The following is a 22,843-nucleotide window of genomic DNA, read 5'->3' as shown; positions in this document are numbered from 1 at the left end:
TGTCAGAGACTGCTATGGTTGTGCACTGAATGCTGTGTAAATAAGGACTTTCATGTGAGTTAACTCTTTGATAGCCAAATCGCAAGGGCACAGTACGCACGGCGAATGGAATTTAAAGTTCCCAATGAGCAAGGACAGCCAAACTGAGAGGGCTATAAGCTTTGACTGCTTTGCTTGAACGGGGAGGGAAAGGTTTGAGCGAAGCCTTGCACCTCAATGCCACCATGCTGGCTATTCAATCACTTACTCTGCAAATGTATAAGATTATGAGGGGGCTTGACAAGGTGGATACAGAGAGGATGTTTCCACTGACAGCGGAGACTAGAACTAGGGGACATAATCTTAGAATAAGGGGCCACCCTTTTAAAACTGAGATGAGGAGGAATTTCTCCTCTCAGAGGGTTGTAAATCTGTGGAATTCGCTGCCTCAGAGAGCTGTGGAAGCTGTGTCATTGAATAAATTTAAGACAGAGGTAGACAGTTTCTTAACCGATAAGGAAATAAGGGGTTATGGGGAGTGGGCAGGGAAGTGGACCTGAGTCCATGATCGGATCAACCATGATCGTATTAAATGACGGAACAGGCTCGAGGGGCTGTATGGCCTACTCCTGCTCCTATTTCTTATGTTCTTATGTTCTAAATGAGACACAAGACAGCACTTTTTAAGATCAAGGAAATACTTTATGAGAAATGTAACAGTATCACCCCCCCCTCCCCTCCGTTATGTATTGTCCATGTACATTAAATGTATAGTTACAATGGTGCTCCACAAGGGGCACTGTGGTGGGAGACCCGAAAGTACCTGCGAGACAGAGTATAAGAGGCTGCCCACCACACCTGAGGGGCACTCTGGAGTTACACAATAAAGGACCAAGGTCACAGCATTTACTACAACACCAGACTGTGTGGAGTCAGTGATTTGAGTTCTACATACATCACAAATTGGCGACGAGGACACGGACGAGCTCTTCACGCAACCATGGCTACTTTGGGCATGCTAAAGGATTTCACAGAGGGTAATGACTGGGATGCCTTTACGGAAAGGCTCGAGTACTATTTTATAGCAAACGATCTGACAGGGAACATGAATGCACTGATAGAGAAGCGTAAGGCGATATTGCTGTCCAGTTGTGGCGATGAAATTTACCGTCTCGATGGGATTTGCTGGCACGCAAGAGCGCCAAGGACAAGTCATATGAACAGCTGATTGAACTCGTTCGTAACCAACCGAAACCGAAGGAGAGCATCCTCACGGCCAGGCACAAATTCTACCACCACTGCAGACCTGAGGGCCAGGATGTCACAAAATATGCTGCGGACATCAGGAGACTTGCGGCGCCGTGCGATTTTGGCACACACCTTAACGAGGCATTGTGAGACGTCTTTGTTATGGGGATTGGCCATGAGGGTCTCCTTCACTATCTGCTATCTACTGAACCTACAGTCAGCCTGCAGCAAGCCATCAACATCAGCCGGGCATTTATGACCTCGACCTGCAGCACCAAGCAGATGATCCACACGGTCTCGAACCCGGCAGGTACTATTCACAGGATAGCGCCCGTCACGGACAAAACTGCAGAACGTCGCTCTCCCCAGGGCAGAGAGCACAGGCCTCAGGGTCCTGGAACTCAGAGTCCGTCGAGGGGGGCTAATCAAGTAGCACCATGCTGGCGCTGCGGAGGAAGCCATGGGGCTCACCGGTGCAGGTTTGCGGAGTATACGTGCAATACCTGCCACACGAAAGGCCACCTTCAGCGTATGTGCAAAAGAAACGCGACTCACTGTGTGGCTGAGGAGATGGGGGATGATCTGCTATCCAGCGAGGAGCATTGTGGTTTGGCTCGATGGGCATCCCAGCCCCAGGTAGAAGAAGATGATGCATTTGGACTGTATACGTGTACCGCGATTCGGCCCCAGTGATTATGGAAGTCAAGATTAACGGAGTCCCAGTGAGTTTGGAAGTGGACACGGGGTTGGGTCAGTCGCTGATGAGTCAGGAAACTTTTGATAAACTGTAGATCAACCCAGCTGCACGACCCAAGCTGGTCCCAGTTACCTACACCAAGGAACAGATACCTGTTCTTGGCAGAGCGGATGTGCAGGTATATCACGGTGGCGAGACGCACGGTCTACCTTTGTGGATCATTGCAGGCGATGGGCCAACGCTACTTGGCAGGAGATGGATGAGGAAGGTCCGTGGGAGCTGGGAAGACTTCATTCCTCCACAGACCGCTGTCCCCCGTGTTCACAGGCAGAGCAGGTCTCCAACTTCGGATAGGATGGCAGTGAAGGAAGCGTGTGTGGGGTTGGGCAGAGCAGCGGCGGCCGTTGACTCTCCTGCAAAGTCTGAGAGTGAGAAAGAGGCGCTGGAACCAGCAGCAGCGCCGACCAAGCTGGAGAAGAGAGAAGGGCTTTGATGGGCTGCTCCAGCAGGCACCATCGGCCCGCAGGCAGAGGCGGCCGTTCGCGGGGCTTGCAGCGAGAGGAGCGGTGAATCGGCAGTTTCGGGAGCGGGACTCGCTCGGCGACGTTGTGAGGGCCGGTGCTCCGAGGAGCGGGGCTCGTCCAGGATCGGCTGCGGCAGTGAGGAAGTCGGCTCCGGAGGACATGTGTGTGTGTGTGGCAGCTCCCAGGCAAAAAGGTCAGCTGCGTGGGGTGCTCCAGAGGATGCGGCGGTGCGGGGGCCGGTGCATTGTGGCTCCCGGGTGCGTTCAGAGTGTGGCGGCTCTCTCTCTCGAGAGAGAGGGAGAGCAGGCAGCAGCACAGCGAGTTCAAGATGGCGGCGAGCCTCGTGGCAGCAGAGCTCTGCAGAGAGAGGCAGGCAGGGACCAGCAGAGCACCTAAAATGGCGGCGCTCAGTAGAAACCTCGTGGGAAAAACAAAATGGCGTCTTAAAAGGGAAATATACCCGGGAGTCTTAAAGGGGCCTTATACCATTGGCGGTCCCCACAAAGAGACTTTTGTAAGGGCAAGAGTGAGTCAAAATGATTACTGTGATTTGTATGATGACGTGATTTATGACAAGAGTTAATATTTCGATGCTAAAATGATTACTGTGATTAAAATGATTGATATGATTGGTGAAAAGAGTTAATATCACAATGCACAGTTAAAAGGGTTAATGGATCTGTGACTAACATTAATGCGATTTCTGATTTTATGTGATTTATGCAATTGTTCAGCGGCTGCAGACAAGCCGCAAAGGCAACTATTTTCTGAGAACAGAGGCAACGCACTAGTTGCCATACCCTGTCTCAGCGCAGCCCATTACCTCGGGCAAAAAGGGGCAGTATGCCTCCACCATACCTCACCCAGTGGAGCTGGGATTTAATAAATGTTCACTGTACCTGTAACCTTTTGATATAACTCTTCAACGCATCTATATGTATCATACAAATGTACTGTCTACGTGTACCTGCTTTCTACTGGAGATTATGTTTGTGTACTTGTATCACCGTGTAAGGACTGCTAATACCACATGCTTGCACCGGATCACAAGCATAATCTCTACATGGGGGGGGAAGAGGGAAGTGGATGATCATGGACTCACACTCACAAATCAACCAGGATTAACAAGGCCGAGGTTACCGGCAATTTACTTTTGGAACTGGGGGTGGGGGAGTGAGATGTTATGTATTGTCCATGTACATTAAATGTATAGTTACAATGGTGCGCCACAAGGGGAACTGTGGTGGGAGACCCGAAAGTACCTGCGAGACAGAGTATAAGAGGCTGCCCACCACACCTGAGGGGCACTCTGGAGTTACACAATAAAGGACCAAGGTCACAGCAGTTACTACAACACCAGACTGTGTGGAGTCAGTGATTTGAGTGCTACATACATCACACTCCCCACCCCCCAACAAAGCCCACAATAATTCAACGGTTACAGACTTATGGACATAAAATGCATTCTCCAATGAACAGCATGGAGATAAAAATAAAAACTGCATCCTGCATTGAACAACATTAAGAAAATAAAATGCATCCTCCAGTACACAATATGCAGCATTCATTAAGAATGTATTCTGCAGTGCACTACATTGTTGTGAGGCCCTAATGTTTCTGGGTGATGCTTTCACCAACCCCCCTTGCCTTCAACCTCCTCCCATGCCTGTTGCTCCTCCTCAATGTGGTGCCATGGTGTGCAACAAAGCTGCGAGAAGGCTTAGACAATTGAAACGGCATCTGAGGACGTACTGGACCAGCTCCTGGCCTAGAAGACCATGTTTCCGACTGGTGCGCCTCTTCCTCGGCGGTATCAGTCACGGGTGGTTCGGGTGTCAACCGTCGTTGGTGCTTGGTTGGCGAGTGAGTGATGGGAGCCGGAATGCTGTCATCCTGAGGAATGACACTACCTCTCATTTTCCTGGAGCAACTCCTTCGCTGACGGGGCTGGGCCTTAGCACCCAGAGCACGATGTGAGCCATCAACTTGCTGGCTTGCTTCGGCACCATCACTTCCCTGTGGGACAGTGGGGAATGCAGAGAGTATGGAGGCAGACAGGGACTGCATCACCTGCCCAAGCTGAAGCAGAGCTTGTATCTGTGATGCACCCGAGTCTGCTACGTGATCAAGGGCACGCGCCACACTCTCTGGAGCTCCACTGTCACTGCTCGAGGCCACCAGCATCTGTGTGTGGGCAATGATGGCCTCACTGGACTCACGGCTCGCAGCGACAATCTGTGACACTACCTCCATAACTGATGCTGTGAGCTTGTTGATGCTCACGGGGATTCATCCCAATGCATCAATTATCTCACAGTGCATCATTGTGCTTTCCCTAGACATTTCCACCAGGTCCAGTTCTAGGTCTGCCTATCTGCTGCAGCCTGACTTTGCCGACTCACCCTCCGGAGAGCTGGCCTGCGGCATTTCACCCCAGCACTGCGTTGCTGTATGCCGCTGAGGCCAGGAGCCTCCAAGTCGTTGAACGCTGGGAAGTCAGCCTCGTCTCCAGATGAACTCAGCCCCAATGGGACATCTGAAATAAAATATGGTATCCAATTAAAAACAAGGGCATACAAAGTGGCCAAAACTAGTGGGAGGACAGAAGATTGGGCAGATTTAAAAACAGCAGAGGATGACAAAGGCTTTAATTAGGATGGGGAAAATAGAGTATGAGAGGAAGCTTGCCGGGAACATCAAAACTGACTGCAAAAGCTTCTATAGATATGTGAAGAGAAAAAGATTAGTGAAGACAAACGTAGGTCCTTGCAGTCAGATTTAGGTGAATTTATAATGGGCAACAAAGAAATGGCAGACCAGTTGAACAAATACTTTGGTTCTGTCTTCACGAAGGAAGACACAAATAACCTTCCGGAAATACTAGGGGAACGGGGATCTAGTGAGAAGGAGGAACTGAAGGAAATCCTTATTAGGCGGGAAATTGTGTTAGGGAAATTGATGGGATTGAAGGTCGATAAATCCCCGGGGCCAGATAGTCTGTATCCCACTGTACTTAAGGAAGTGGCCCTAGAAATAGTGAATGCATTGGTGATCATTTTCCAACAGTCTATTGACTCTGGATCAGCTCCTATGGACTGGAGGGTAGCTAATGTAACACTACTTTTTAAAAAAGGAGGGAGAGGGAAAATGGGTAATTATAGACCGGTTAGCTGACATCAGTAGTGGGGAAAATGTTGGAATCAATTATTAAAGATGAAATAGCAGCGCATTTGGAAAGCAGTGACAAAATCGGTCCAAGTCAGCATGGATTTATGAAAGGGAAATCATGCTTGACAAATCTTCTAGAATTTTTTGAGGATGTAACTAGTAGAGTGGAGAAGGGGGAACCAGTGGATGTGGTGTATTTGGACTTTCAAAAGGCTTTTGACAAGGTCTCACACAAGAGATTTGTGTGTAAAATTAAAGCACATGGTATTAGGGGTAATGTATTGATGTGGATAGAGAACTGATTGGCAGACAGGAAGCAGAGAGTTGGGATAAACGGGTCCTTTTCAGAATGGCAGGCAGTGACTAGTGGGGTGCTGCAGGGCTCAGTGCTGGGTCAGCTATTTACAATATACATCAATGATTTAGATGAAAGATTTGAGTGTAATATCTCCAAGTTTGCAGATGACACTAAGCTTGGTGGCGGTGTGAGCTGTGACGAGGATGCTAAGAGACTGCAGGGTGACTTGGACAGGTAAGGTGAGTGGGCAAATGCATGGCAGATGCAGTATAATGTGGATAAATGTGAGGTTATCCACTTTGGGGGCAAAAACATGAAGGCAAAATATTATCTGAATGGTGGCAGATTAGGAAAAGGGGAGGTGCAACGAGACCTGGGTGTCATGGTACATCAGTTATTGAAGGTTGGCATGCAGGTGCAGCAGGCGGTGAAGAAGGCAAATGGCATGTTGGCCTTCATAGCTGGGGGATTTGAGTATTGGAGCAAGGAGGTCTTACTGCAGTTGTACAGGGCCTTAGTGAGGCCTCTCCTGGAATATTGTGTTCAGTTTTGGTCTCCTAATCTGAGAAAGGATGTTCTTGCTATTGAGGGAGTGCAGCGAAGGTTCATCAGACTGATTCCCTGGATGGTAGGACCGACATATGAAGAGAAAGTGGATCGTCTGGGCCTGTATTCACTGGAGTTTAGAAGAATGAGAGGGGATCTCATAGAAACATATAAAATTCTGATGAGACTGGACAGATTAGATGCAGGAAGAATGTTCCCGATGTTGGGGAAGTCCAGAACCAGGGGTCACAGTCTAAGGATAAGGGGTAAGCTATTTAGGATCGAGATGAGGAGAAACTTCTTCACTCAGAGAATTGTGAACCTGTGGAATTCTCTACCGCAGAGAGTTGTTGATGTCAGTTCGTTAGATATATTCAAGAGGGAGTTAGATATGGCCCTTATGGCTAAAGGGATCAAGGGGTATGGAGAGAAAGCAGGAAAGGGGTACTGAGGTGAATGATCAGCCATGATCTTATTGAATGGTGGTGCAGGCTCGAAGGGCTGAATGGCCTACTCCTGCACCTATTTTCTATGTTTCTATGTTTCTATGAAAGTAAACTAGCACAAAATATAAAAACAGATAGCAAGAGTTTCTACAGGTATATAAAAAGGAAAAGACTGGCTAAAGTAAATTTTGGCCCCTTAGAGGACGAGACTGGGGAATTAGTAATGGGGAACATGGAGATGGCAGAAACTTGAACAAATATTTTGTATCAATCTTTACGGTAGAGGACACTAAACATATCCCAATAGTCAAGGGGCTATGGGGGGGAGGAACATAACTCAATCACAATCATGAAGGAGGTGGTACTTAGTAAGATAATGGGACTAAAGGCGGATAAATCCCGTGGACCTGATGGTTTGCATCCTAGGGTCTTAAGAGAAGTAGCAGCAGGGATAGTGGATTCATTGGTTGTAATTTACCAAAATTCCCTGGATTCTGGGGAGGTCCCAGCAGATTGGAAAACTGCAAATGTAACACCCCTATTTAAAAAAGAGGCAGACAAAAAGCAGGAAACTATAGACCAGTTAGCCTAACATCTGTGGTTGGGAAAAAGTTGGAGTCCATTATTAAAGAAGCAGTAGCAGGACATTTGGAAAAGCATAATTCAGTCAGGCAGAGTCAGCATGGATTTATGAAGGGGAAGTCATGTTTGAAAAATTTGCTGGAATTCTTTGAGGATGTAATGGACAGGATGGATAAAGGGGACCCAGTGGATGTGGTGTATTTGGATTTCCAGAAGGCATTTGGCAAGGTTCTACATAAAAAGGTTACTGCACAAGATAAAAGGTCACAGGGTTGGGGGTAATATATTTGCTTGGATAGAAGATTGGCTGAGTAACAGAAAACAGATGTTGAAATAAATGGTTCATTCTCGGGTTGGCAATCAGTAACTAATGGGGTGCTGCAGGGATCAGTGCTGGAACCTCAACTATTTACAATCTATATTAACGCCTTGGATGAAGAGACTGAATGTAACATAGCCAAATTTGCTGACGATACAAAGATGGGAGGAAAAGCAATGTGTGAGGAGGACACAAAAAACATGCAAAAGGATATAGACAGGCTAAGTGAGTGGGCAAAAATTTGGCAGATGGAATATAATGTTGGAAAGTGTGAGGTTATGCACTTTGGCAGAAAAAACTCGAAGAGCAAGTTATTATTTAAATGGAGAAAAATTGCAAAGTGCTGCAGTACAGCGGGACCTGGAGGTCCTGGTGCATGAAACACAAAAGGCTAGTATACAGGTGATTCGGAAGGCCAATGGAATCTTGGCCTTTATTGCAAAGGGGATGGCGTATAAAAGCAGGGAAGTCTTGCTACAGTTATACAGTGTATTGGTGAGGCCACAGCTAGAATACTGTGTACAGTTTTGGTTTCCATATTTAAGAAAGTATATACTTGCTTTGGAGGCAGTTCAGAGAAGGTTCACTAGGTTAATTCCGGAGATGAGGGGGTTGACTTATGAGGAAAGGTTGAGTAGGTTGGGTCTCCACTCATTGGAATTCAGAAGAGTGAGAGGTGATCTTATTGAAATGTATAAAATTATGAGGGGGCTTGACAAGGTGGATGCAGAGAGGATGCTTCCACTGATAGGGGAGACTAGAAGTAGAGGGCATAATCTTAGAATAAGGGGCCGCCCATTTAACACTGAAATGAGGAGGAATTTCTTCTCTCAAAGGGTTGTAAATCTATGGAATTCATTGCCCCAGAGAGCTGTGGAAGCTGCGTCATTGAATAAATTTAAGACAGAGATAAACAGTTTCTTGATAAGGAAATAAGGGGTTATGGAGAAAGGGCAGGGAAGTGGACCTGAGTCCATGATCGGATCAGCCATGATCATATTAAATGGAAGAGCAGGCTTGAGGGGCCATATGGCCTACTCCTGCTCCTATTTCTTATGTTTTTATGTTCTTATGGTGGGCTGGGATGCTCCACCCGAGCAGCATCTTCCATTTCCTTGTCCTTTTCACAATGGCATGACATGGAGTGCTCCCTTGACGGATGCCACACCGCTGGCTGGTCATCTGGATGTAGAAAGCAACAGACGAGCAGTTAGCAGCAGGGGCAGTGTGACATGAGGAATGTGGCACAGCACAGGCTCATTGGAAGGTCCGCCACTGCTCCATTATATCTCTCAATGCAGTGTTTTGAGTCGCACGATCCATTTACATCCCCTCAGTATCCGAAGGGGGTTCAGCACCATCCCCAGCAACTGTCCGACCTGGGACTCCGATAAGACTCTCTCCTCCACATAAATCAGAGGAAATGTTTGAGGCGGACCCCTGCCTGTTCGCAGTTGCTCCCTCCGGTTGTAGGAGTGCTTGGACTGAAAAGATAAAAATGGGAAGTGTTAAAAAAGGGTGCATCTGCTGTTGTGGCACAGATGCCTACCAAAGTATTTCAGGCCATACTGTGCAAATGTTCTAGAGGCCTCAGTTTAATGCGCTTGGAACTTGCATGTGCTTCGTCAGTATGTATTTAAAGGTTACAGACATCAAACATGAGGTCTGTAAGAGATCTTTCAGAAAGCGATAGGAGCAGTTGCAGTACATTGCGATGGATGATGTTAATTATGTGCATAGATCATTCAACACCAATAGGGTGCTGAAGTAAGCCTTCCTTTCTGTTATGCATTGTGAGAGGCACCCCACAGAGTGTTGGGAGGGACAAAAAGCATAAGAAACATCAGATAGTGTGTGAGATTCATCTTTGAAGTCAAGGAGGCTTGCATAGCTGTAAATGGTACTCACCCTGACGATGTTCGTGAAGTCATTAAACTTTTTTCGGCGCTGTGTGCCAGTCCTGGGCACAGTATCTGCAGCAGTGCTATGTTCCTCCAAATCCATTTGAACATTGGAGGCAGTGGTCTGGATCCCCCCTGGAAGATGGAGTGCGCCCCATCTCCTCTTCACCGTGCCACCAACACTCCATTGGCCTCATGGGTGAAGCACCTGGCATGCTGCCACCCTTTCTGCTCTTCCATCTCAGCAGAAGTGGCTGAAATGGGCCAGTTTAAATGCGCATGCGCCCTGCATTAGCGTCTGCAACCGGAAAAGAAATCAGGAGGGATGGAAAAAAAAATTGAAAGCATATGCGTAAAATGGCCACCTCCTTCAACGCCAAAAGTTTCAGCTCTGGCGCACAGAGTCTGTCATGCAATGCCTGACTTAATGCCAACAATCCTCCAGAGCATTTTGTTGGCAAAAATTCCTCGCAAGATCGCAAATCTTTTCCCGGCGCAAACTTTTGCGTTCCGTCGTGAATTGCGCCCGGAAATCCTAAAACCCGAAAACCCAGCCCATTGTCTTCATATCCTGCCACAAAATCCGTTCCCTAGACAGCAACTCCATCCCTCTCCCTGGCAACTGTCTGAAGCTGAACCAGACCGTTCACAACCTTGGTGTCATATTTGACCCCGAGATGAACTTCCGAACACATATTCGCTCCATCATCAATACTTCCACCTGCAATACTTCCACCTGCGTAACATCGCCCAACACTGCTCCTGCCTCAGCTCATCTGCTGCTGAAACCCTCATCCATGCATTTGTTCCCTCTAGACTTGACGATTCCAATGCTCCCCTTACCGGCCTCCCATCTTCCACCTTGTATAAACTTCAGCTCATCCAAAACTCTGCTGCCCATATCCTAACACGCACCACATCCCATTCACCCATCACCCCTGTGCTCGCTGACCTCCCGATTTGGCAACGCTTCGATTTTAAAATTCTCAGTTAAGACGCTCTTTAAAACGTACCTCTTTGACCAAGCTTTTGGTCATCTGTCCTAATATCTCCTTATGTGGCTCAGTGTCAAATTTTGTTTGATAATGTTTCTGTAAAGCACATTGTGACGTTTTATTACATTCAAGGTGCTATATAAATGCAAGTTGTTGTTGTGCAATAATATCATAATCAGAAGTCTTTATAACAGTTTAAATTTTAACAGAAATATTGATGAGGAGATACTCATTTTAATAACAGACACAAAAAAATTTAAATACTCTTTTGTAATTAAAATGTATTACTTTACTTTTTACCCATGTTAAGAAAATAGATTCCAGCCAAAATATATTATAAAAAACGGAGGAGTTGCCACGTTTAAAGTCTATGGGCAGACAGTTTGCTTTAATTGAGAAGCCTAGGTGAAGGCCCAAGGCTTGGTGCACAGGACAGTGCCAAAGGTGAATCAAGTAGGAGGGAAGAGAGGATTAATTAAAAATTATCGCACTGGTTTGATGTTGTAAACCACTCACTATCTAGATTTACACTAAAATATCATGATTTAGGTTTACACTTGAATAATGGTCACTTTGAGGTACCTGAAGTGGACTGCTGCTTGTGGAACTCTACCCTAGCAAGGAGTGAAAGAGAGAAAATAAATGTAGAAAAAAATATATACATAGCAAATAGGCTTGGCAGTGCAGTAAGCCTAACAAAGAGTAGCAAGTTCAGGGGGGCGCGGGGGGGTGGTGGGGGGTGAAACTGACAGAATAGTTCCTGTTCTGCTGGAGCAGACCTGCATTGTGAAGGAATCAGTTAGTGAATCTTGATGAAGTTTTCATTATCCTCTACCAATTCTGACTTCAGAATATGAAAATCAAATAATTTTTATAACATAATCTATAATGCAGTTGCACATAATCAGATTTTCTTCAATAGCTGATTCATTGATTCTAATTTACTTTGAATCTGTGCAAGAATTGTTTCTTTTCACTCAGCAAGTTAGTGTAAGAGGCAGCTAAAAGGTAGACCATGTAAGCTGAGGATTTCTTACACCTTCCCCTTTATCTCCTTTTTATAGACATTGCCGAAAAGTTAACCCATGATGTGCCGGATTGCAGCATCTTTTATTTTGGATATGCTGATCAACCTCTCAAACGAAACCTGGTCCAGCGTAGAAAAGAATTGAACTGGTTTAAGAGGAGTGGTTTGAATTCGAATGAAGTAAAACCAGATGTAGGAACTGCAATTTCTGATAGATGTGGCTTAACAGGTTGGTATTCTGTACTAGAACCTAAAATTGTATGGTCAAAATGAATGAGTCAGGATTACAGTCAGAAAATCAAGACTCTCAAATGCACCATCACTGTATTCATCTCTACCAATTTGCCTGAGCATACCATTATTGTGAATTCTGTACCTACTCACCTTTGGCCACCCAAACTCTATTTGCGTATCTTAATTGAACTCAATTACTACACGGTGACTGTTTCCACAGATCCACTTTACCTCTTCACAGGCGACCTCAGGTGTGTTTCACATTGTAATTTTTAACTATTGATCTTGAAATGCTATCCATTTATAATCGGGCCCATAGGTTTATACAAATTCAATAAATCAGAATTCCATTTTTATCACATGATATTGAGGGATTTTCCCCAGTATTCTGGATATCGTATTCTCCAATATTCCATTTTCCCATGTAAACCAAAAGATCAGTAGTCTTGAATATTATTTATTTCATGTCAGCCCAACCAAAAACCAGCCCAATCATGGAAAGAAAGTCAAGACTGAATATCTGACAATGCTGGTTTTGAGCATGGTGACCTCTGAATAGGAGCCCAATATTCCAAAGAAGAAAGTTATAATCTGCATAATTAACATTCGACACAAAACGTGTACATTGTATATTTTGATGGATAAAATCAGACACAACATTAAACCTTTTGAGAAACACTCTGGGGTAATTTGTGGAGAGCATGCAGTTTGCACTCATTTCAGTGAGTCGCAAGGTCCTTCAAAGTTGTAGCACTTCAAACACTTGCTTGGTTCAAAGGCAAATATATATGAGATGGGTTTGTAGTTTCATAACCAGCTTCTAACAGCATCTAATCATGGATTCATGAAGGGGAAATCATGTTTAACTAATTTACTAGAATTCTTTGAGGATATAACGAGCATGGTGGATAGAGGTGTGCCGATGGATGTGGTGTATTTGGATTTCCAAAAGGCATTCGATAAGGTGCCACACAAAGGGTTACTGCAGAAGATAGAGGGGGGTGGGAGTCAGAGGAAATGCATTAGCATGGATAGAGAATTGGCTGGCGAACAGAAAGCAGAGAGTCGGGATAAATGGGTCCTTTTCGGGTTGGAAATCGGTGGTTAGTGGTGTGCCACAGGGATCGGTGCTGGGACCACAACTGTTTACAATATACATAGATGATCTGGAAGAGGGGACAGAGTGCAGTGCAACAAAATTTGCAGATGACACTAAGATTAGTGGGAAAGCGGGTTGTGTAGAGGACTCAGAGAGGCTGCAAAGAGATTTGGATAGGTTAAGCGAATGGCCGAAGGTTTGGCAGATGGAATACAATGTCGGAAAGTGTGAGGTCATCCACCTTGGGGGAAAAAAACAGTAAAAGGGAATATTATTTGAATGGGGAGAAATTACAACATGCTGAGATGCAGAGGGACCTGGGGGTCCTTGTGCATGAAACTCTTTTTGGAGTTCACCTGCAAAACATAAAACATTAAACGGTGCCACCCGACCTGGGTGACACTCCAGACATTTACAAGGCCCTTTTTTTTCCCCCCTTTTTTGTTTTTTTTTGTGTTTTTTCTTTTTTTTTTTGTTTTTTTTTTGGGCACTAAAATCACATTTTTTCCCCAGTGCCCCCTATAAAAGGGAAGGGGACACTAAAAGCACCAGCAATTAAAACAAATTAACTTTAAAACGTAAAATCAAATTAAAATTTGGTTGCCGGGCGTGATGATGCACTCCAGTCCCTCCGGTGCCCACCTCTCGCGGAAGGCCGCGAGCGTACCGGTGGACACCGCGTGCTCCATCTCCAAGGACACCCTGGACCGGATGTAAGAGCGGAAGAGAGGCAGGCAGTCAGGTTGAACGACCCCCTCGACCGCCCGCTGCCTGGACCGGCTGATGGCACCCTTGGCCGTGCCCAGGAGCAGTCCTACGAGGAGGCCTTCGGACCTACCCGCTCCCCTCCGCACAGGGTGCCCAAAGATCAGGAGAGTGGGACTGAAGTGCAGCCAGAATTTCAGGAGCAGCCCCTTCAAATAATGGAACAGGGGCTGCAACCTTGTGCACTCAATAAAAACATGGAACACGGACTCCTCCAGACCGCAGAAATTGCAGGCGGCCTGGGAGTCCGTGAACCGGCTTAAAAATTTGTTGCACGGCACTGCTCCGTGCACCACCCTCCAGGCCAAGTCCCCGATGAATAGTGGGAGGACCCCTGCGTAGAGTGCCCTCCATCGGGGACCCCCGCCTCCTCCGGACGGCAAGATGGTACGCCATGGCGTGTCCGGACGGCCGGCGAGGATGGCAAAGTTGAGGGTGTGCAGGAGCAGCCCGTACAGGAAACCCCTCCGCGCGGAACTGAAAGGCACGGAGGGGATTTCCCCGAGGCGGCTCAAGTTGTGAGGCGCCGGCCCCCGAGGGAGGTTCCAGGGTTTGGCGCCGATGAGGAATTCCGTCCGGACGGGGGTCAGTTCGGACGGGATCTCCCCACGTGCTTGAGCCTCCTCGATGCACCTAACGGAGTCAGGGCCCAGAGCTGTTTTTAGCGACTCGATGGCATCGGCCGCGTGGCGGACGTTGGCAGAGTTTAGGCGCCGCGCCAGCGTGTCTGGCGCCATCCAGCCCGCTCCTCCGCCATCGAGCAGGTCCCTGACCCTGGTCACCTCACCAGCCACAGCCCTCTCTTCCGACCGCCACATGAAGCCTCGGCCGTGGAGGTACGGATTCCCGAGCAGCGGCTCCTGCAGGACGGCCGCCACTCCAGCCGGCGGAGAGCTGCGCTTGGTGGAGACTTTGTTCCAGACCCTGATGAGTTCCCTGTAAAAGACAGGCAGCTCCCGGAGGGCGGTCCTGGCACCCCCCAAGTTCACAAACAGGAGCTGCGTGTCATAATTGAGGTCGAGCTGCTGGCGGAAGAAATACCTCGCCAGAGCGCACCACCTAGGAGGGGGCTCGACGTAAAGGTATCTCTGCAGGGTCTGAAGACGGAAAGTCGCGAGCTGGGCGCTGACGCACACCAACGACTGACCGCCCTCCTCAAGCGGGAGACTCAAGACCGCGGCAGAGACCCAGTGCTTCCTGTTGTTCCAGAAGAAGTCCACCAGCTTCTTCTGTATCTTGGCGACAAACGCAGGGGGAGGGGTCAAAGTGACCAGCCGGTACCACAGCATTGCGGCCACCAGCTGGTTTATGACTAGCGCTCGACCCCTGTAGGACAGCACTCGGAGCAGTCCTGTCCAGCGCCCTAGGCGAGCGGCGACCTTGGCCTCCAGCTCCTGCCAGTTCGCCGGCCAGGCTCCCTCGTCGGGGCTAAGGTAGACTCCCAGATAGAGGAGATGGGTCGTGCTCCAGGCAAAAGGCCTGAGCTCCTCCGGCAGGGAGTCCACCCGCCACTGACCCACCAGGAGTCCGGAACATTTCTCCCAGTTGATCCTGGCGGAGGACGCGGCCGAGTAAATCTCCTTGTGCATGAATCCCAAAAAGTTAGTTTGCAGGTGCAGCAGGTAATCAGGAAGGCGAATGGAATGTTGGCCTTCATTGCGAGAGGGATGGAGTACAAAAGCAGGGAGGTCCTGCTGCAACTGTATAGGGTATTGGTAAGGCCGCACCTGGAGTACTGCGTGCAGTTTTGGTCACCTTACTTAAGGAAAGATATACTAGCCTTGGAGGGGGTACAGAGACGATTCACTCAGCTGATTCCAGAGATGAGGGGGTTACCTTATGATGATAGATTGAGTAGACTGAGTCTTTACTCGTTGGAGTTCAGAAGGATGAGGGGTGATCTTATAGAAACATTTAAAATCATGAAAGGGATAGACAAGATAGAGGCAGAGAGGTTGTTTCCACTGGTCGGGGAGACTAGAACTAGGGGGCACAGCCTCAAAATACGGGATAGCCAATTTAAAACCGAGTTGAGAAGGAATTTCTTCTCCCAGAGGGTTGTGAATCTGGAATTCTCTGCCCAAGGAAGCAGTTGAGGCTAACTCATTGAATGTATTCAAATCACAGATTTGCCTTTTGGAAATCTAAATACACCACATCCATCGTTACACCTCGATCCACCATGCTCGTTATATCCGCAAAGATTTCCAGTAAATTAGTTAAACATGATTTCCCCTTCATGAATCCATGTTGCCTCTGCTTGATTGCACTATTCCTATCTAGATGTCCCGCTCTTTTTTCCTTAAAGATAGCTTCAAGCATTTTCCCCACTACAGATGTTAAACTAACCGGCCTATAGTTACCTGCCTTTTGTCTGCCCCCTTTTTTAAACAGAGGCGTTACATTAGCTGCTTTCCAATCCGATGGTACCTCCCCAGAGTCCAGAGAATTTTGGTAGATTATAACGAATGCATCTGCTATAACTTCCGCCATCTCTTTTAATACCCTGGGATGCATTTCATCCGGACCAGGGGACTTGTCTACCTTGAGTCCCATTAGCCTGTCCAACACTACCGCCCTAGTGATAGTGATTAACTCAAGGTCCTCCCTTCCCACATTCCCGTGACCAGCAATTTTTGGCATGGTTTTTGTTTCTTCCACTGTGAAGACCGAAGCAAAATAATTGTTTAAGGTCTCAGCCATTTCCACATTTCCCATTATTAAATCACCCTTCTCATCTTCTAAGAGACCAACATTTATTTTAGTCACTCTTTTCCGTTTTATATATCGGTAAAAGCTTTTACTATCTGCTTTTATGTTTTGCGCAAGTTTACTTTCGTAATCTATCTTTCCTTTCTTTATTGCTTTCTTAGTCATTCTTTGCTGTCGTTTAAAATTTTCCCAATCTTCTAGTTTTCCACTAACCTTGGTCACCTTTTACGCAATGGTTTTTAATTTGATATTCTCCTTTATTTCCTTGGTTATCCACGGCTGGTTATCCCTTCTCTTACCGCCCTTCTTTTCACTGGAATATATTTTTGTTGAGCAATATGAAAGAGCTCCTTAAAAGTCCTCCACTGTTCCTCAATTGTGCCACCGTTTAGTCTATGTTCCCAGTCTACTTTAGCTAACTCTGCCCTCATCCCACTGTAGTACCCTTTGTTTAAGCATAGTACGCTCGTTTGAGACATTACTTCCTCACCCTCAATCTGTATTACAAATTCAACCACACTGTGATCACTCATTCCGAGAGGATCTTTTAATAGGATCTTTTATTATTCCTGTCTCATTACACAGGACCAGATCTAAGATAGCTTGCTCCCTTGTCGGACCTGTAACATACTGTTCTAAGAAACAATCCCGTATGCATTGTATGAATTCCTCCTCAAGGCTACCCCGTGCGATTTGATTTGACCAATCGATATGTAGGTTAAAATCCCCCATGATTACTGACGTTCCTTTTTCACATGCCTCTATTATTCCTTTGATTATTGTCCGCCCCACCATGAAGTTATTATTTGGGGGCCTATAAACTACGCCCACCAGTGACTTTTTCCCCTTACTATCTCTAATCTCCACCCACAATGATTCAACATTTTGTTCATTAGAGCCAATATCATCTCTCACAACTGCCCTGATATCATTCTTTATTAACAGAGCTACCCCACCTCCTTTCCCTTCTTGTCTATCCTTCCGAATTGTCAGATACCCCTGTATGTTTAATTCCCTGTCTTGGCCACCCTGCAACCACGTTTCTGTAATGGCCATCAAATCATACCCATTTGAAATGATTTGTGCCGTCAACTCATTTACTTTATTTCGAATGCTGCGTGCGTTCAGGTAAAGTGTTTTAATACTAGTTTTTAAACCATGATTTTTAGTTTTGACCCCTCCTGCAGCCCCTTTATATTCATACATATTGTCCCTTCCTATCACCTTGTGGTTTACACTTACCCCAGTGCTACTCTGCTCTGTTGCCTCCTGCCTTTTGTATTCTTCCTTGGGGTCCTGTTCATCTGTGCTCTCACCCACTCTAACTAGCTCAGAGCCCTCTCCTGGGTTCCGAATACTCCTCGCATTGAGGCACCGAGCTTTCAGGCTTGCCTTTTTATTACACTTTGACCCTTTAGAATTTTGCTGCTCATTGGCCCTTTTTGTTTTTTGCCTTGGGTTTCTTTGCCCTCCATTTTTACTCATCTCCTTTCTGTCTTTTGCTTCTGTCTCCATTTTGTTTCCCTCTGTCTCCCTGCATTGGTTCCCATCCCCCTGTCATATTAGTTTAACTCCTCCCCAACTAGCAAACACTCCCCCTAGGACATTGGTTCCGCTCCTGCCCAGGTGCAGACCGTCCGGTTTGTACTGGTCCCACCTCCCCCAGAACCGGTTCCAATGCCCCAGCAATTTGAATCCCTCCCTGCTGCACCACTGCTCAAGCCACATATTCACCTGCGCTATCCTGCGATTCCTACTCTGACTAGCACGTGGCACTGGTAGCAATCCCAAGATTACTACTTTTGAGGTCCTACTTTTTAATTTAGTTCCTAGCTCCTTAAATTCGTCTTGTAGGACCTCATCCCTTTTTTTTACCTATATCGTTGGTACCAATGTGCACCACGACAACTGGCTGTTCTCCCTCCCTTTTCAGAATGTCCTGCACCCGCTCCGAGACATCCTTGACCCTTGCACCAGGGAGGCAACATACCATCCTGGAGTCTCGGTTGCGGCCGCAGAAACGCCAATCTATTCCCTTACAATTGAATCCCATATCACTATTGCTCTCCCACTTTTTTTCCTGCCCTCCTGTGTAACGCAGCCAGCCACGGTGCCATGAACTTGGCTGCTGCTGCCCTCCCCTGATGAGTCATCCCCTTCAACAGTACTCAAAACGGTGCATCTGTTTTGCAGGGGGATGACCGCAGGGGACCCCTGCATTACCTTCCTTGCACTGCTCTTCCTGTTGGTCTTCCATTCCCTATCTGGCTGTGGACCCTTCACCTGCGGTAAGACCAACTCACTAAACGTGCTACTCATGTCATTCTCAGCATCGTGGATGCTCCAGAGTGAATCCACCCTCAGCTCCAGGGCCGCAACGCGGTCCGTCAGAAGCTGGAGGCGGATACACTTCCCGCACACGTAGTCGTCAGGGACTTCCCACATGGTACAGGAGGAGCATATCACGTGACCGAGCTCTCCTGCCATTACTTAACCCTTAGATACACTTAAATTGGCAACAACAATGTTAACAGATTACTTACTGATATAAAAAAGAAAAAGTAAAGCTACTCACCAATCACCAGCCAATCACTTACCCCTTTGGCTGTGACGTCACCTTTTGATTTCTTTCTACTTCTTTTTTGCTTTTTCTCCCGGCTGGAGCTGTACAAGCTCGCCTTTCTCGGCCTCACCACGCACCTCGAGCTCCCGCCGCCTCTCGCAGCCGCTGGGCCTTTATAGGCCTCACCACGCACCTCGAGCTTCTGCCTACGATCTGCACAGGCAGAAAACTCTTCCTATTACGACCATGGCTGATCATTCCCTCAGTACCCCTTTCCTGCTTTCTCTCCATACCCCTTGATCCCTTTAGCCGCAAGGGCCATATCTAACTCCCTCTTGAATATATCCAATGAACTGGCATCAACAACTCTGCGGCAGGGAATTCCACAGGTTAACAACTCTCTGAGTGAAGAAGTTTTTCCTCATCTCAGTCCTAAATGGCCTGCTCCATATCCTAAGACTGTGTCCCCTGGTTCTGGACTTCCCCAACATCGAGAACATTCTTCCTGCATCTAACCTGTCCAGTCCCGTCAGAACCTTATATGTTTCAATGAGATCCCCTCTCATCCTTCTAAACTCTAGTATAAAGGCCCAGTTGATCCAGTCTCTCCTCATATGTCAGTCCAGCCATCCCTGGAATCAGTCTGGTGAACCTCTGCTGCACTCCCTCAATAGCAAGAACGTCCTTCCTCAAATTAGGAGACCAAAACTGAACACAATATTCCAGGGCCTCACTAAGGCCCTGTGCAACTGCAGTAAGACTTCCCTGCTCCTATACTCAAATCCCCTTGCTATGAAGGCCAACATACCATTTGCCTTCTTCACCGCCTTGCATGCCAACTTTCAAGGACTGATGAACCATGACATCCAGGTCTCGCTGCACCTCCCCTTTTCCTAATCTGCTGCCATTCAGATAATATTCTGCCTTCGTGTTTTTGCCACCAAAGTGGATAACCTCACATTTATCCACATTATACTGCATCTGCCATGTATTTGCCCATTCGCCTAACCTGTCCAAGTCACCCTGCAGCCTCTAAGCTACATCCATGCCTTTGTTACCTCTAGATTTCACTATTGCATTTTGCTCTTCTGGCTCGCCTTCCACCTTGCACCCTCTGTTAATTTGAGCTTATCCAAAACTCTGTTGGCCATATCCGAACTTGCACCAAATCCTGTTCATCCATCACCTTTGTGCTCGCTGACCTACATTGGCTCTCGGTCTGGCAACACCTCAATTTAAATTTTTCATCCTAGCTTTCAAATTCTTCCATGTCCTTGCCCCTCCCATTCTCTGTAACCACCTCCAGCCCTACCACTCCTTGCGATATCTGCGCTCCTCCAACTCTGGCCTCTTGCGCATCTCCAATTTTCATCGCTCCACCATTGATGGCTGTGCCTTCAGCTGCCTAGACTCTAAGCTCTGGAATTCCCTCCCTAAACCTCTCTGCCTCTCTCTCCACCTTTAAAATGCTCCTTAAAACCTACCTCTTTCACCTTAATATTTCCTTATGTGGCTCAGTGTCAAAACTGGATAACCCTCCCATGAAGCACCTTGCGATGTTTTACTATGCTAAATGTGCTATAAAACTGCACATTGTTGTGGAAAACCAGGTGATGAAAACAGATTTTGTATTCATTTTCACTTTTAGTTGCTGCAGAACAGAGATTTGACTACATTTTGACTACTCAACTTACATTTGTATATAGGCTATCTGTGATGCCACCCTGTATAACACCTCCTTTACTTAAGGTTTGGTGCTTTGGGCAGATGTTCGGCTCCTCTCCACTCCGTTTTTCACCCCGGAGCGGTGGCCATGGCGGCGGTGGTGAGTTGTTCTGGCCGGACAGTCAGCCCCTGGCGCCCCGCAGCGATCCTCGGGTCCGGTTTTGCAGCGGCGCGGAGCAGCACTGCCCGAAGCGCTGAGCCGGTGTGCAACGCCCTTGGTCGCGATACTGCCGTGAGTTTTGACTCTTGCCCGACCTGTACTCCCCAAAGCATGCCCCACACTGAACGCTTGGGAAATCAGGTGGTCCAACGATACTGACAGCGGAGAGGTAAGTAGTGGACTCTTAAGGTAAATTTAATTGTTTTTCTTTTAATTTTTTTTGCAATTTGTGTTGTGGTGGCATGAGCAATGTTTTGGGAATGTTTTTGTGGCTTCTTTAAAAAGTTTCCCCCCACCCAGGCATCTCTCAGAGCGCTCCCGGCCCGGCTCTTTAGCTCGGGAGTTTCCCATGCTAGTGCCCAAGAGAAATGTACAACACCTCCCTTAGCGCTGCACCTCCTGACTCAGGGGCCAGCTGCCCAATGTTACTTACTGAGGCGCAAACTGTTCCCGGGCGCAAACTTTACCGCCCCACCGCCATTACCGCCCCGAAAACATCAAAGCCGAAAATCCAGCTAAAGGGCACAGAAGCTTTCCATAGCAAGTGACCCAGGGAAAGATAAAGATACTGGTTTTAAAAGCAAAAATAATTTTGAAATCAAACCGATCACAGTTTCTGAAAAGTGCCACCTATTTAGAACGTAATTTCCTTTTATTTTTTAGGAATTGGTGCCAGTCCATATGTTATGAACTGCAATGTGACTATAGACACGCAGGATTTGAACATTGGTCAGCAGATTGCCAGTGCTATCCGGGGAGCGAATGTTGGCGGTCTTCGAGGCATTCAGGCAATGGCCTTTCCTCATGAGGGTACTGTGGAGATAGCCTGTAACGTGGAAAGCTTTAAAGATGGCCCTTCATCATCGCTGACAGAAGAAAGCAAGAAATATATTTCTTATTACATTCAGGGGGAAGAATACTGGTACATTTCTCCAGGATCCATAGAGGGGCAGATTAAAAAATTGGCCGACAGCCATGGAGTTACAACAGTTGGTACTGCATTAATTGGTTTCACGCCTGAACGCTGCAAAAGCTTGGCAGAACAGGCTATAATGGAAGGGACTGGAATGTTCTGGAAGGAGCGCAAGATCATTACTATGTAATTGAAGCATGGGTGATTAATGCTATTAAGCAATCATGTTTAAAATAGCCATGTGTCCTACTATGTAGATGAACCTTTATACACTTCGATGAATATTTGAGTCATATAATCATATTCCAAGTAAAGCTGACCTGTTTTCTGTCATGTATGTATGCTTGGTTTTCTAGCCACCAGATGGCGCCACTGTCGGAGGTCATTGGGCTGTGCGCACGTGTGCGCAGCCCAGGTATAAAAGACCAGCCATCTTGTAATGTAATCATTTTGAGCCATAATAAAGTAGAGCCAGGTTTGTACCTGTTCGGAGTTTACAGTATTCAGTCTATTGAGTTATTGCATGCACAACATTTGGCGACGAGGTAACAAGAACCTTCGCATGCAAAAATGAGCTCAATTGGAATTCTGGAGAGATTCGTGGAGGGAGAAGATTGGGCAGACTTTGTAGCCCGTTTGAACCAGTACTTCATGGCCAACAAAATGGAGAAACCTACTGACGCAGTTCGGCGCTGGGCGATCCTCCTCACGGTTTGCGGTCTGAAAATCTATGGACTCAAAGAATCTCCTCTCGCCCTTAAGTCCAACGGACAAGGATTATGAAACATTGTGTGCTCTGGTAAGTGACCATCTCAAACCAGATGAAGGCATCATCATCTCAAGATATCGATTCTATATGCACGTTCATTCTGAGGGCCAGGATATATCGGATTTTGTTGCGGACCTAAGATGTCTAGCTGGACCGTGTAAGTTCGAAATTGC

At 47.0% G+C, this 22,843-nt stretch overlaps 1 protein-coding gene across 2 annotated transcripts in view; it reads left to right on the top strand.

The window, feature by feature from the left end:
* Positions 1–22,366, top strand: part of ftcdnl1 (formiminotransferase cyclodeaminase N-terminal like 1) — a 67,832-nt gene extending 45,466 nt beyond the window's left edge. For both annotated transcript variants that reach the window (XM_070874830.1, XM_070874831.1), the window contains exons 5-6: positions 11,768–11,959; positions 21,652–22,366. In XM_070874830.1, coding sequence (XP_070730931.1) covers positions 11,768–11,959; positions 21,652–22,091 — 632 coding nt within the window. In that variant the 3' untranslated portion in view covers positions 22,092–22,366. The remainder of the gene's footprint in view (positions 1–11,767; positions 11,960–21,651) is intronic.
* Positions 22,367–22,843: the final 477 nt, after the last annotated feature.

Source organism: Pristiophorus japonicus, chromosome 3 (assembly GCF_044704955.1).
Source record: "Pristiophorus japonicus isolate sPriJap1 chromosome 3, sPriJap1.hap1, whole genome shotgun sequence".
Lineage (NCBI taxonomy): Eukaryota > Metazoa > Chordata > Chondrichthyes > Pristiophoridae > Pristiophorus > Pristiophorus japonicus.
Note: the sequence above shows the minus strand (reverse complement) of the source record. Positions and strands in the feature narration are given on the sequence as shown.